This window comes from Pongo abelii, chromosome X (genome assembly GCF_028885655.2).
Source record: "Pongo abelii isolate AG06213 chromosome X, NHGRI_mPonAbe1-v2.0_pri, whole genome shotgun sequence".
NCBI classification, from domain to species: domain Eukaryota; kingdom Metazoa; phylum Chordata; class Mammalia; order Primates; family Hominidae; genus Pongo; species Pongo abelii.
Window position 1 is genome coordinate 38,207,623 of NC_072008.2, and position 13,056 is coordinate 38,220,678.

The 13,056-nt window shown below is 38.3% G+C and overlaps 3 protein-coding genes across 15 annotated transcripts in view; all 3 read left to right on the forward strand.

Annotated features, from left to right (window-relative positions):
- SYTL5 (synaptotagmin like 5) overlaps window positions 1-13,056 on the forward strand; it is a 242,492-nt gene that overhangs the window by 88,305 nt on the left and 141,131 nt on the right. The gene's annotated exons all lie outside the window — the stretch shown is intronic.
- On the forward strand, window positions 8,584-9,168 carry LOC100432743 (huntingtin-interacting protein M). Its single transcript, XM_002831526.5, has one exon. The coding sequence runs from the start codon at window positions 8,691-8,693 to the stop codon at window positions 9,042-9,044; it is 354 nt and encodes a 117-aa protein (XP_002831572.2). The 5' UTR covers window positions 8,584-8,690; the 3' UTR covers window positions 9,045-9,168.
- Window positions 12,045-12,758, forward strand: LOC129052909 (histone H2A-like 3). Its single transcript, XM_054544455.1, is given in 1 exon segment — window positions 12,045-12,758. A coding segment is annotated over 1 exon segment (600 nt). The 3' UTR covers window positions 12,645-12,758.

Genomic DNA, 13,056 nt, shown 5'->3' on the forward strand with positions numbered 1-13,056 from the left:
TTGTAATTATAAATATCTTCAAAGGACTAATGGAAACTGTGAATAAAGAAGTAAAGGAAGATATGAAAATGCCACATCAAATAGAGTTTACTAATAAAGAGATAGAAATTATAAAAAGGAACCAAATTGAAATTGTGGATTTGAGAGTTATAATAACTGAAATGTAAAGTTCAATAGAGGGCTGACTAGTATATTTGAATGGCAGAAGAAAGAACCCATGAACTTCATGATTTGTCAACTGAGATTGCCCAATTTGAGGAGCAGAAAGAAAAAAAGAATTTAAAAAAATTAAAGAAAGCTCTTCAGGCTGAAAGCAAGTGATCCCAGATAGTAATTCACATCTATGCAAATAATGACTAAATAAGTAAGATAAACAGAGCACTGGTAAAGGTAATTATGTAATTATGAAAGACAGTATACATGTATTTTTTCCTATCTTCTCTTAACTGATTTAAAAAGCAATTGTATAAAGCAATATGTGAATAATGTATGTTGAACATGTAGTATATAGAAATGTAATCTATTTTTCCAATAACACCACAAAAGGGGATGGGTGCGAGAAAAGCCATATTGGGTTAAGGAAGTGACTCCAGATGATAGCTGAAATCCACAGAAACAAATGAAGAGAGCCATAAATGAGAAATAAGAAGGTTCATATAACAAAAGCTATAAGTATATGTTTTCTCTTTTTCTCTCAGCTTCTTTCCAATACATAAGATATATAAAATAATAATTATGTCAATGTATTGCTGGGTTTGTAGAATTTACAGATTTAATATATAATAATAAGACCATAAAATGGGGAAATAAATAGAACTATATAGAAATAATGTCTCTGTATCTCAATGGAATTCAGTTTCTGATAAGTTAACATATGATAAGCCCTAAAGAAATGACTAAGGAAATAACTCAAGAAAATATAAGGAAAAAATAAAGAAAATTCTACAGTAGAAAATATTCATTTAATGCAAAAGGAAGCAGTAAAGCAGTAATATAGGAACAAAAAGGACATGTAAGCTATAAAAAACAAAAAATAAAATGGCAGAGGTAAATCTAACTATATTAGTAACAGCATCAAATGCAAATGGATTAAACAGTCCAAATAAAAGGCAGTTTGTCAGGCTGAATTAAAAAACAAGATCCAACATGTGTTGTCTATAGAAAACATACTTTAGATTCAAAGACAAAAATTGATTGTAAGTAAAACAATGGCAAAACATAATCGTGCAAATAACAACCACAAGAAAGCTGGAGTGGCTATATTAATGTCATAGAAAACATATGTTAAAATAAAAAAATGCTACTAGAGATAAAGAGGGACATTTTCAAATGATAAAAGGGTCAACCCACCGGGAAGATATAACAATTATGATCATCTATACAACAGAGTACCAAAACATATGAAGGAATAAATAGACAATTTAACAATAATAGAGACTCAATACCACACTTCCAGTAATGGAGAGAAGTAGGTAGAACATAAACAATAAAGAGGATATTTGAACACCACAAACCAACTAGACCTATTAGGCTTGCATACAACACTCTACCCAACAAAGTCAGATGTTTATTTTTCTCAAGTGCACACAGAACATTCTGAATAGACCATATGCTAGGCCATAAAATAAACCTCATTAAATTTAAAAGGATAGAAAAAATGTCCACTGTTTTTTCTTTCCACAATGGAGTGAAACTACAAACAAATAACAGAAAGAAATGTAGGAAACCCACAAATATGTGGAAAGTAAATGACACACTCCTAAAAAACAATGGGTGGAAGAAGAAACCAAAATGAAAATTAGAAAATAATTAGGGATGAATGAAAATATAAATGTCACATACCTAAACTTATGAGATGCAGCTAAAGCAGTGGTTAGAGGGAAATGTATAGATGTAAACACAGATGTATATTTAAAAGGAAAGAGGATCTCAAATCAATAAGTTAACCTTCCACCTAAGAGACTGAAAAAAGAGGGGCAAACTAAACTCAAAGCTAGCAGAAGAAAGGAAATAATAAAGACCGGAGCAGAAATTAATAAAATAGTGAATTCAAAAAAATAGAGAAAATTAAAGAAACTAAAAGCTTGTTCTTGGAAAAGGTGACAAATTTGACAAACTTTTAGCTAGACAATAAAAAAGAGAGAATTCATATTGCTAGAATCAGTAATGAAAAGGGAATATTACTACCGACATTGCAGAAATAAAAATTATCATAAGGAAAGACCGTGAACAATTTTATTCCAATAAATTAGATAACTTAGATAAAATGGACAAATTACTAGAAAGGCATAAACTACTGAAACTGACTCAAGAAGAAATAGATAATCTGAATAGACTTCTTCTAAGAAATAAATAGATTGAATTAGTAATCAAAAAACTACCTACAAAGAAAAGCCCAGGCCCAAATGGCTTCATTGGTGAATGCTACCAAATATTTAGAGAACAATTAATACTAATTCTTCACAAACTCTTAATAATGGAAAGGGAGGGCTAACTTCCTAAATCATCCTATGATGCCAGCATTGCCCGGATACCAAAGCCAGATAAAGACATCACAAGAAAGGAAAACTACAGACCATATATCTTATGAATATGGGTACAAAAACCTTCAAGAAAATAATAGGAACTTGAATCCAGCAACGTATAAAAAGAATTGTACACCATGACCAAGTGGGATTTATCCTAGGAAGGCCAAGTTAGTTTAACACCCCAAAATCAATTAATGTAATACACTGTGTCAATAGAAAAAACATATAATAGTCTCAATTGATTTAGAAAAATAATTTGACAAAATCCAAAACCATTTCACGATAAAAAATATTCAACAAGCTAGAAATAGAAAGGAACTTCTTCAACTTGATAAAGGGTATCTATGAAAAACCTACAGCGAACATCATACTTAATAGTAAAAGACTGAATGTTTTTCCCCTAAGATGAGGAACAAAATAGGATGTCTGCTCTAACCACTTCTACTTAATATTGTACTATGGGTTCTACCCAGGATAGTTAAGCAAAGAGACAAGTAAAAGCCATCTAGGTTAGAAAGGAAGAAGTAAAATTAACTCTATTCATGAATAACATTATATAGAATATCCTAAAGAATCCACTAAAAGTCTATTAGAACTAGTAAATGAGTTCAGCAAGGTTTATGGGATACAAGATCAATATACAAAAATCAATTGTCTGAGTTACGAGCATAAATGTAAACAAAGAAAAAATGTTAAAAACAAAAATATCAATTGTCTTTCTATACACTTCCAATGAACAACCTGAAAAGGAAATTAAGAAAAATAATTATAGTGCAACCTAAAATAATAAAATATTTAGGAATAAATATCACAAAAGAAGGGCAAAAACTATACTCTGAAAACTGCATCATATTATTGCAAAAGTAAACATTTAAATAAATGGAAAAACATATCATTTTCATGGATTAGAAGATTTAGTATAGTCAGATTGGCAATATTCCCCAAATTTACCTACAGATTTAACATAATCCATCCCTATCAGAATCCCAGTTTATTTCTTTTTTAGAAATTCACAAGTGGAATGTAAAATTCATATGAAATTTCAAGGGACTCAGACTAATTAAAACAATATTAAAAAACAAAATTGAATAACTTACATTTCCTTATTTAAAATGTATTACAAAGCAACAGTAATCAAGACATTGGAACTGGTGTAAACATAGACAAATGGATCAGTGGAATCAAATTGAGAGTCCAGAAATAAACCCATACATCTATATTTAAATGATTTTTGACCATTCAATGGGGAAGGAAGAGTACTATCAAACAAATTGTGCTGGTATAACTGCATAGCCACATGCAAAAGAAAGAAATTGGATCCTTACCTTAGACTATATAAAAAAATTAACTCAAAATGAATCAAAGAACTAAATGCAAGAGTTAAAACCATAAAACTTTTGGAAAAAACATAGGAAAAAAATCTTTATGACCTCTTTTTGGGCAATCGATTCTTATATGTGACAAAAGCACAGGCATCAAATGAAAAGAATAGATAAATTGGACTTTATTTTTATCAAAATAAAAACTTTCGTGTTTCAAAGGACACTATTTTTTTTTTTTTAAAGAAGGAAGGGCTTTATTCAGCCAGGAGCTTCGGCAAGATTCACGTCTCCAACAACTGAGCTCCCCAAGTGAGCAATTCCTGTCCCTTTTAAGGGCTCACGACTCTAAGGGGGTCCACATGAGAGGGTCGTGATTGACTGACCAAGCACGGGGTACATGACTTGGGGCTGCATGTACCGGTAATTAGAATGGAACAGAACAGGACAGGGATTTTCACAGTGCTTTTTCTATGCAATGTCTGTAATCTTTAGATAACATAACTGATTAGGTCAGGGGTCGATCTTTAACTACCAGGCCCAGGGTGTGGCGCTGGGCTGTCTGCTTGTGGATTTCATTTCTGCCTTTTAGTTTTTGCTTCTTCTTTCTTTGGAGGCAGAAATTGGGCATAAGACAATATGAGGGGTGGTCTCCTCCCTTATTTCCCCACTTTGAGAACCTCACTCAATAGTGGAAGTTCTCACTTTTATTCTCAATACCCATGTCTTCTTGCAAGACAGATCAATAGTGATTCATATAGTACACTTGTGCTGAAGCGTTTTGGTGAACTAAGGTAGTGATGAAGCTTTTTATCATTTGAAGAAGTACAGGTAGCAAACAAGGGAGCAGTAAGCAGGTTTCTATTACTATTATAACTCTAAGAGTTTTAAATCATTTTTTATTATTATACTTTAAGTTCTAGGGTACATGTGCACAACATGCAGGTTTGTTACATATGTATACATGTGCCATGTTGGTGTGCTGCACCCAGTAACATCATTTACACTCTCATTTTTTGCACTCAGGTTCAGCATACTTACTAGCTTTCACTTAAAACATGCCAAATACTTTACCAGTCGGGATTTGTCCATGGAATGTTATTTATCTTACCACTTCTCTGACTCATTCCTTATTCTTGTGACAGTTCTAAGGTTCAATGTCATTTCAACATTCCTCCATAACCCTATGTAAATTACATCCTTAAAATAACATTTAAAATAACATTTTAAATGTGAATAAGTGATTATCAATTGAGAATAATTTTGTCCCCTGGCTACTTTTTGACATCACAACTGGAAGATGCTATTATCTAGTGGATAGGGGCCAAGGTACTGCTGTCCTTTTTTACCAGGAACAGCTTTTATGCCACAAAACAAAGAATTATTCAGTCCAAAATGTCAATAGTGCTAAAGTTTATAAACTCTGCTTTTGATCATGCACAATAAATTTGAAATACATATTTGTTTGGGTGTTTGTTTTAACATCTGTCTTTCCTACTAGACTGGATGTTTCATAAGGATGAGATGCCTAGTTTGCTTAACATTGAATAACCAGCATCTACCTCAGTGTCTGATGCCAGGTAGCTACATGAAAGGATGAAACAGCAGGCATGAGGTACGAAGAAAAGGAAAGGCTTTATTAGGAAGGTATACAAACATTTCTGGGTATAGAAGATGCTGTCAGTGCCCTGTCCATACTCCAACAGCTCATACCATTTAAGTAGATATTTGCCTGACTTTCAAATGTCAGAACCTTTATTTCTTTGTGTGAGACCTTTCATTAGGTCACCAGAGCCCATTGTGCTCAATAATATGACAGTCCAGAACAGTGGGGCATCATCTGCCCCTGGAAGATGTGTTTTATATAGCGTTCTCTAAAGTTTTACAGTGATATTAGCTGCTTGATAACGAATACTTTGTTTTCTTCCTTTCCTTCTCTGTCTCAATTCCTCTCTTCCCTGCCAGAGTTTCCTGGGAATAACTCCTGTGGTAGGCCGAATAATGGTCCCCAAAGATACTTCGATCCTAACCCCTTGCACTTATGAATGTTGCCTTATATGGAAAAAGAGAATTCACAAAGATGATTGTGGAAGATGGGAGATTATTCTGTATTATCTGATAGAACCTAAGGTCAATCACAAAATTTCATAAAAGGGTGAGGCAGAGGCGAATTTGACACAGAAGAAGGAAATGTGACTACTGAAGAAAAATGCTATGCTGCTTGCTGTAAATAGGAAGGAAGGGGCCCATGAAATAAGGAATGCAGCTCTAGGAGCTGGGAAAGTCAAGGAAACAGACTCTCCTCTAGAGTCCCCAGAGGGAGTATGGCAATGTTGACACCTTATTTTCAGCCTAGTGAAACTGATTTTGAACTTCTGACCTCCAGGTTTGTAAGATACTAAATGCGTGTATTTTAAAGCTACCAAAGTATGGCAATTCATTAGAGCAGCCATAGGGATCTATTACAATTTTTGGTCCCTGGAAGTGGGTTGCTGCTATAAGAAATATCTAAAAATGTGGAAGTGGCTTTGCAACTGGATAATAGCTATAGACTGGAATAATTCTCACGAGCATTATATAACAACCTTAGATTATGTTGAACAGATCATTAATAGAAATATGAATGTTCAAAGTGTTCCTGGTGAGAGCTCAGACAAGAAGAACACAGTAGAGAAAGTCTATATTGTCTTAGAGAACACCTAAATTATCATAAACAAACTATTGATAGAAATAAAATGTCAAAGGTGTTGCTGGTGAATGCTTAGAAAGAAATTAGTAACATAATATCGGAAAACGGAGTTGTGTTATATAGCATCAGAAATCGTAGCTGAATTGTGCTCTACAATTATGTGGAAAGCAGGACTTGTAAGCAATGAACTTGAATATTTAGCTGAGCAGATTTTCATGCAAAGGATTAAAGGAATGGCCTGTTTTTTTATTGCTGTTTATAGTAAAATGCCAGAGGAAAGACATAAATTGAGGGAATAACTGTTAAGCAAAAAGAAACCAGAATTCAATGATATGAGTAATTTTCAGCTTATCCAGATTGCAAAAGACACCAAAATTAGGAAATTCATTGCCACAAAATCATCCTCCAGAGATAAAATCAAGGACATGGCTAGACATCCTTTTGCTAGTGCCTTTAAGGGATCAAAAGATCAAAGTATTCAATCACACAGATGGTGTTTTGAAGAGATATGGGGTGTGCTTCTCAGAATAAGCAAGGAATAGAGATGGGATTTTCTATGAGGGATCTTGAAGAAGCCTCTTGTCTAATGGCATGAATCCCCATGACATACATAAAAGACCTGTAAGTTTTTGACAATATCAGCAGAAACAATGCCAGCTTAGACTGAAAGGGACAAATAGAGGAAGAAATTAAAGAAGGCTATAGGACTCTCAAAATTTGACAGGAGGAAGCAGGCTGATAAAACTGCTCAGCTGTAAACATATGTTACCATTCAAAATAAAGGAACAATGACTGACGGCAGAACCTAGAGGCCAGAGGGCAGATTTATGACCCCAGGTGAAGTTATAGGATCAGAGTCATCAAAAGAAGGAGTCTCAAGCCTTAGAATATTCTCAGGCCTTGAAACCCAATGGTTGGATTTTGAAAATGTTTGGATTTGAGACTTTTTTCTTTCCACTTTTTCCCTTGTGGAATGGCAAAGTTATTGGCTGTAAATTAACCAAAGTCAAAGGGAAAACACAGAATTAGTAGAGAGGAAAATTAAATAATAGAAAAGAAACATCTCTTAGTGCTTCGGCTTCACCTAGGAGAGACAAGAAATACACATCTGGGCTTAAACTGAGCACAAGATGCACTTCTCTATCAACTGTTTACCTGGCACTGACAAGTAAACTTATTGAACATCTTATTATTATTATTATTATTATTATTGAGACGGAGTCTCGCTCTGTCTCCCAGGCTGGAGTGCGGTGGCGCAATCTCAGCTCACTGCAAACTCTGCTTCCCGGGGTCACACCATTCTCCGGCCTCAGCCTCCCGAGTAGCTGGGACTATAGGCACCCGCCACCGCACCCGGCTAATTTTTTTATTTTTATTTTTGGTAGAGATGGGGTTTCACCGTGGTCTCGATCTCCTGACCTCGTGATCCACCCGCCTCGGCCTCCCAAAGTGCTGGGATTACAGGAGTGAGCCACTGTGCCCAGCCGAGCATCTTATTATTAATTGAAAAATGACTAAAATATATTTTTCAAATAGGGTAAAATCATGACACTCATACAGATATGAAATGAACACATGCTAAAAGAAAAAGATGTTATGACTGCTTCAAAAGGGAAACCAAAGAGTTGATATGGGAATATTCATCAGTAATATTAAATGATTGTGTAAATGGAGGCAAAACTGGTTTCATAAGGTGAAGAACAACCAAACCTCTACTAAAGAATATGCTGTACATGTATCAGCAGCCTACAACTAACAAAAGGCTATAAAAGACTTCACAGATAATGTAAGGCCAGAATCAGATAACCTGCAGTGGTGTCCTAAAGATAAAGCAAAGTTTTCCATTGAAGCACACATTTATTTTTATAATGTCAAAATCAGGTAGAGAGTTATAGTTCCCTCAAAATCAGGGTTCAGTCATTAGGGTGACTAGATCAGTGTCACAGACATTTCTAGGCTGAGATCTGATAAGGGACCAGTGGACACCAATGAAATCACAAAGTCTAGGGATGTCACAAAGGCAGCTAGCTCCCTGACCAATCAGGGCCTGGAGCAGAGGGATACAATAGGCAGGACTAAGCACCAGTGTCCTCAGACACCTACTTGAGCTAGAGAATCAAACAGAGCTGATCAGAGCCAAACCCAGCAAACATCATGTCAGAGAAAAAGAACTGTAAGAACTCCTCTACAAATAACAACCAGACTCAAGATCCTTCTAGAAATGAGCTACAGGTCCCTATGAGCTTCGTGGACCGCGTTGTGCAAGACGAACGAGACGCCCAAAGCCAGAGTTCCTCCACAATAAATACCCTCCTTACCTTGCTCGATTGCCTTGCTGACTACATCATGGAGCGGGTAGGCTTGGAGGCCAGCAACAATGGCAGTATGCGCAACACTTCACAAGATGGGGAGAGAGAAGTGGACAACAACCGTGAGCCCCACCACTCTGAGAGTGATATGACTCGCTTTTTGTTTGATGAGATGCCCAAATCCAGGAAGAATGACTGAAGACTGGGTCCCAGAGCCTTGAAGGGATCCTCACAGGCTTAGCCAGGGCAAAAATGTGTCACAGCTGAGGAATACCTGTTGTTGTCATCAACAAGTGCTATTAAAGGATGTAAATCCATGAGTATGTTTCTGACTCCTCTCAGTTTCTGTCGCTTTGGGTTGTAGGTGTCTGTAAGACATCAAGGGGAAGCTATCCGCAGAGAGCTGAAGGTGGGGAAGGGGTGGCCAGTGTGGTGTTTGAATCAGTGATTTAGAGGGGGCAGTTTCCAATGGTGACAGTGAGGGCGCCGGCCCCGTGGGGAGGAACTGGCTGGGATAAAGACACCGAGACTTCCTCATTGTCTCTGAACAGGAAGGCCTTGTGAGGCCAGGGAGTTGGCTGGGGGCCTCTGAGGCTTGTTGAATTCCCAGCCTGATGCTGGGGACTGGAGTGGAGCTGCAGACTCTGACTGAGGTGCGGGAGGCTTTATTCAGGACAGCAAAGGTCTGAAATCAGAGGGCGGTGGCCACAGGGGTGAGTGGAGAGGGGCACACTGGCTGGCATGAAGTTCATGGGACAGGGGATTTACATGGAGATTGAGGAGTGAAGGAGAAACCATCACGAAAAATGCAAAAAAGAAATGGTGGCCTGCTGGATTTCATTTCTTATTTCTTTATGCCCTGCCTTATTATGAAAGTGGATTTGAGACAGGGATTATTAGCTAGTGCTGTGAATATATCTTTTTGTCCTCTCTTCAGGACACTGGTAAAATAAATCAAAAGAATATACAAAACTTATGATCTGGCCTAAGATGGGCAATTCAAGAAGTTCTTAATGGTTGTTAATTATTAATGAATCAGCTTAATTATAAATGTATTTCCTTTAAAACACGATTAACAATTTCATTTTTAAATTAAATACTTATTCATTATAATTACCATATATTACATAGAGCACCAAAGAATTATTAGTTACTCAATCCATGTTTTAAGAGGTATACAAATAATTCTGTCCCAAGTGGCGGCCTCTAAAGCACGTGCAATCCTTTTCAAAACTTCCTGCTCTGTGCTAAGTTTAAAAGAGGTGTCACATCAAGTGTTGTAGCAATCTGTCCCCTTGCCTGTGAGTGCCCATATTTTAGGTTTCCCCCTGTTCCTTGGGTCCTTGGGAGCCACAGTCTGCTGCCTGCTGGCCTTTCACAGAGGGTTGGTCAGAGGCTGCACAGCTGGCTCCAACAATGGGAGCTGAGGACCTGGGTTTCAGATCCCAGTTCACCACTTCTTGGACATGTGATATTAGACCTTCAATTACTCCCTCTGAGCAGGCCTCCTCATGTGTAAAACGGGGGTAATAAGAGTCTCTCCATCTGTGGGTTTTCCCAAGATTGAGTCCACTTGTGCCTGTAAGCTACTGCTCCACACAGTGCATGCACAGGGTCCCCCTTAATAAACAGCTGCATCTCCTTCCTTCCCTAACAGCAGACCTGTAGGCAGGCTTCCCCAAAGTGCAGTGGTCCTGGTTCTCAGGTGACCACTGGGGACTTAGGCCACTGGCTGTGAGAACCACATCCTGCTGAGCCCTGTGGAGAGACAGGAGGAATTTGGGAATATTTAATTTATGTAAGCAAAAGAGACTTTATAATTGAACACGTCAATACCATCCAGAGGTAGGAAAACTTTACATAATCACACAATCAGAGGTGGAGCTATTTCAGAATTACAAGCACATAGACATATAGGCACAGAGAAATAGAGCTTATAGCTTCAGTTCTACAATTTCAACCGTTGAGTCAAGTGTAAATAGAAACAGTAAAGTTCTCTGATCCAAATATCAAAAAAAAAAAAAAAAAAACCTGTTCTCCTCTAAGAGAGTATAAAATTCTTAATTGATTTGAGCTATAAATAGACAAATGTACAAAAAGACTGTCAAACCAGATTTTCTGTTGTCTTTTACACAACAGAGACTGTATTTCTATGAATCATTAACTCATTTACACAGCTCTCCAGATGGTTGGATCCTAAAACTGAATTCCCAACCATTTGGTCAACAATGAAAATAACTTACCTAATGTCAATGAACAACAACAACAACAACAAAATACAGAATTAGTAGAGAAAAATATTGAAATAAAAATTAAATGTTGAAACTAAAATTAGAAAAATACAATGAACAAAGACTTATTTGGGCTTTGGAGTCACCTAGATGAGGCAAGCAAAGACATTCCTGGGTTTAACCGAGCATGAAGCACACATCTCTGTCACCAAGTTTTCCTAGCTCTGATAGATGAATCCACTGGGTATAACATTGTGACCTTTAAAAACAGGTAAAAGGTATTTTCCAACAGAGTGAAATCATAACACTCAAACACCTATGATATGGGAATGCATTGGAACAATCGATTAACTCATGAGGAAATTGGCAGATATTATAAGCCATTCAAAAGAGAACTCAAAGAATAAACATAGGAATATTGATCATGAATGTTTAAGTAAATGTACACATGGAGGCAAAATTGGGGGCAAGGCAGTGAACATGTCTGTAAGTGACTTACAGCTTCTAGAGGGAATATAAATTAGCTCACAGACAATGCAAGGCTAAACTTAAAGAACCTAGAGTGGTGTCCTAAAGACAGGACAATACTTTCATTGACACAATTTTTTGCTAAAATGTTAAATAGAAAATGAGCTTTTCCTTAAAAAGAAGTTCCAGCTACTAGGGCAACCAGGTTCCTCTCAAAAAGAAGTTCCAGTTACTGGGGTGACCAGGTTCCTCTCAAAAAGAAGTTCCAGTTACTAGGGCAACCAGGTTCCTCTCAAAAAGAAGTTCCAGTTGCTAGGGTGACCAGGTTCCTCTCAAAAAGAAGCTCCAGTTACTAGGGCGACCAGGTTCCTTTCAAAAAGAAGCTCCGGTTACTGGGGCAACCAGGTCCCTCTCAAAAGGAAGTTCCAGTTGCTAGGGTGACCAGGTTCCTCTCATGGGCTTTTCTAGGCTGAGGCCTGATCAGAGCCCAGTGGACACCAATGACATCAAAAAGTGGAGGTTGTCACAAAGGCAACTCCCTGACCAATGAGGGGCTGGAGCATAGGGATACAGTGGGTGGCAATAAGCACTGGTACCTTGAGAGGCTCAGGCCAGCAGGAAAATCAAGCTGTGCCGATTGGGGCAAAACCCAGCAATTCCTCATGGCTGGAAACAAAATGCTCTGTAGGCCTAGGAGACAATGCCTTTCCCATTCCAAAAGAGCAGAGCTGCAGTTTCCTGTCAGCCACTTGGAACACTGCCTATGAGAAAGTCAGCATACCTGGCGCCTGAGCTCAACCACACCTGTTTTCCTGGCTGGTGTTCTCGAGTACCTGACAGCCAACATCCTGGAAAAGGTGGGCAAGGAGGTCAAGAACAGCCGCAGGATGTGCATCACCCCACAACACGTGAAGAGGGCACTGCAAAAGGATGAGCAGCTCAGATGGATCTTGGAAGATGACACCCACTCTCAAGTAGAAGAAATGCCCCAACCTGAGGAGGAAGAGGAGGAGGAGGAGGAGAAGGAGGAAGAGATGGTGGTGGTGGTGGTGATGGGGGGAAGGAGGAGGAGGAGAAGAAGGAGGAGGAAAGATTCCTGAGTTGCGGAGCCATGCGGGACTTCATCAGCAACCTCCTCCAGATGCCAAAATTCCCGTAGATGAAAGACCCCAGGCTGCTTCCATCTGCCCAAGCTATTAAACTGTGTAAATGCATGACAGTGCTCCTGACTCCTCTCAGTTCCCGTTGCTTTGGGTTGTAGGTGTCTGTGAGACATCAAGGAGAAGCTATCCCCAGAGAGCTGAAGGTGGGGAAGGGGTGGCCAGTGTGGAGTGTTTGAATCAGTGATTTAGAGGGGGCAGTTTCCAATGGTCACAGTGAGGGCACCGGCCCTGTGGGGAGGAACTGGCTGGGATAAAGACACCGAGACTTCCTCATTGTCTCTGAACAGGAAGGCCTTGTGAGGCCAGGGAGTTGGCTGGGGGCCTCCAAGGCTTGTTGAATTCCCAGCCT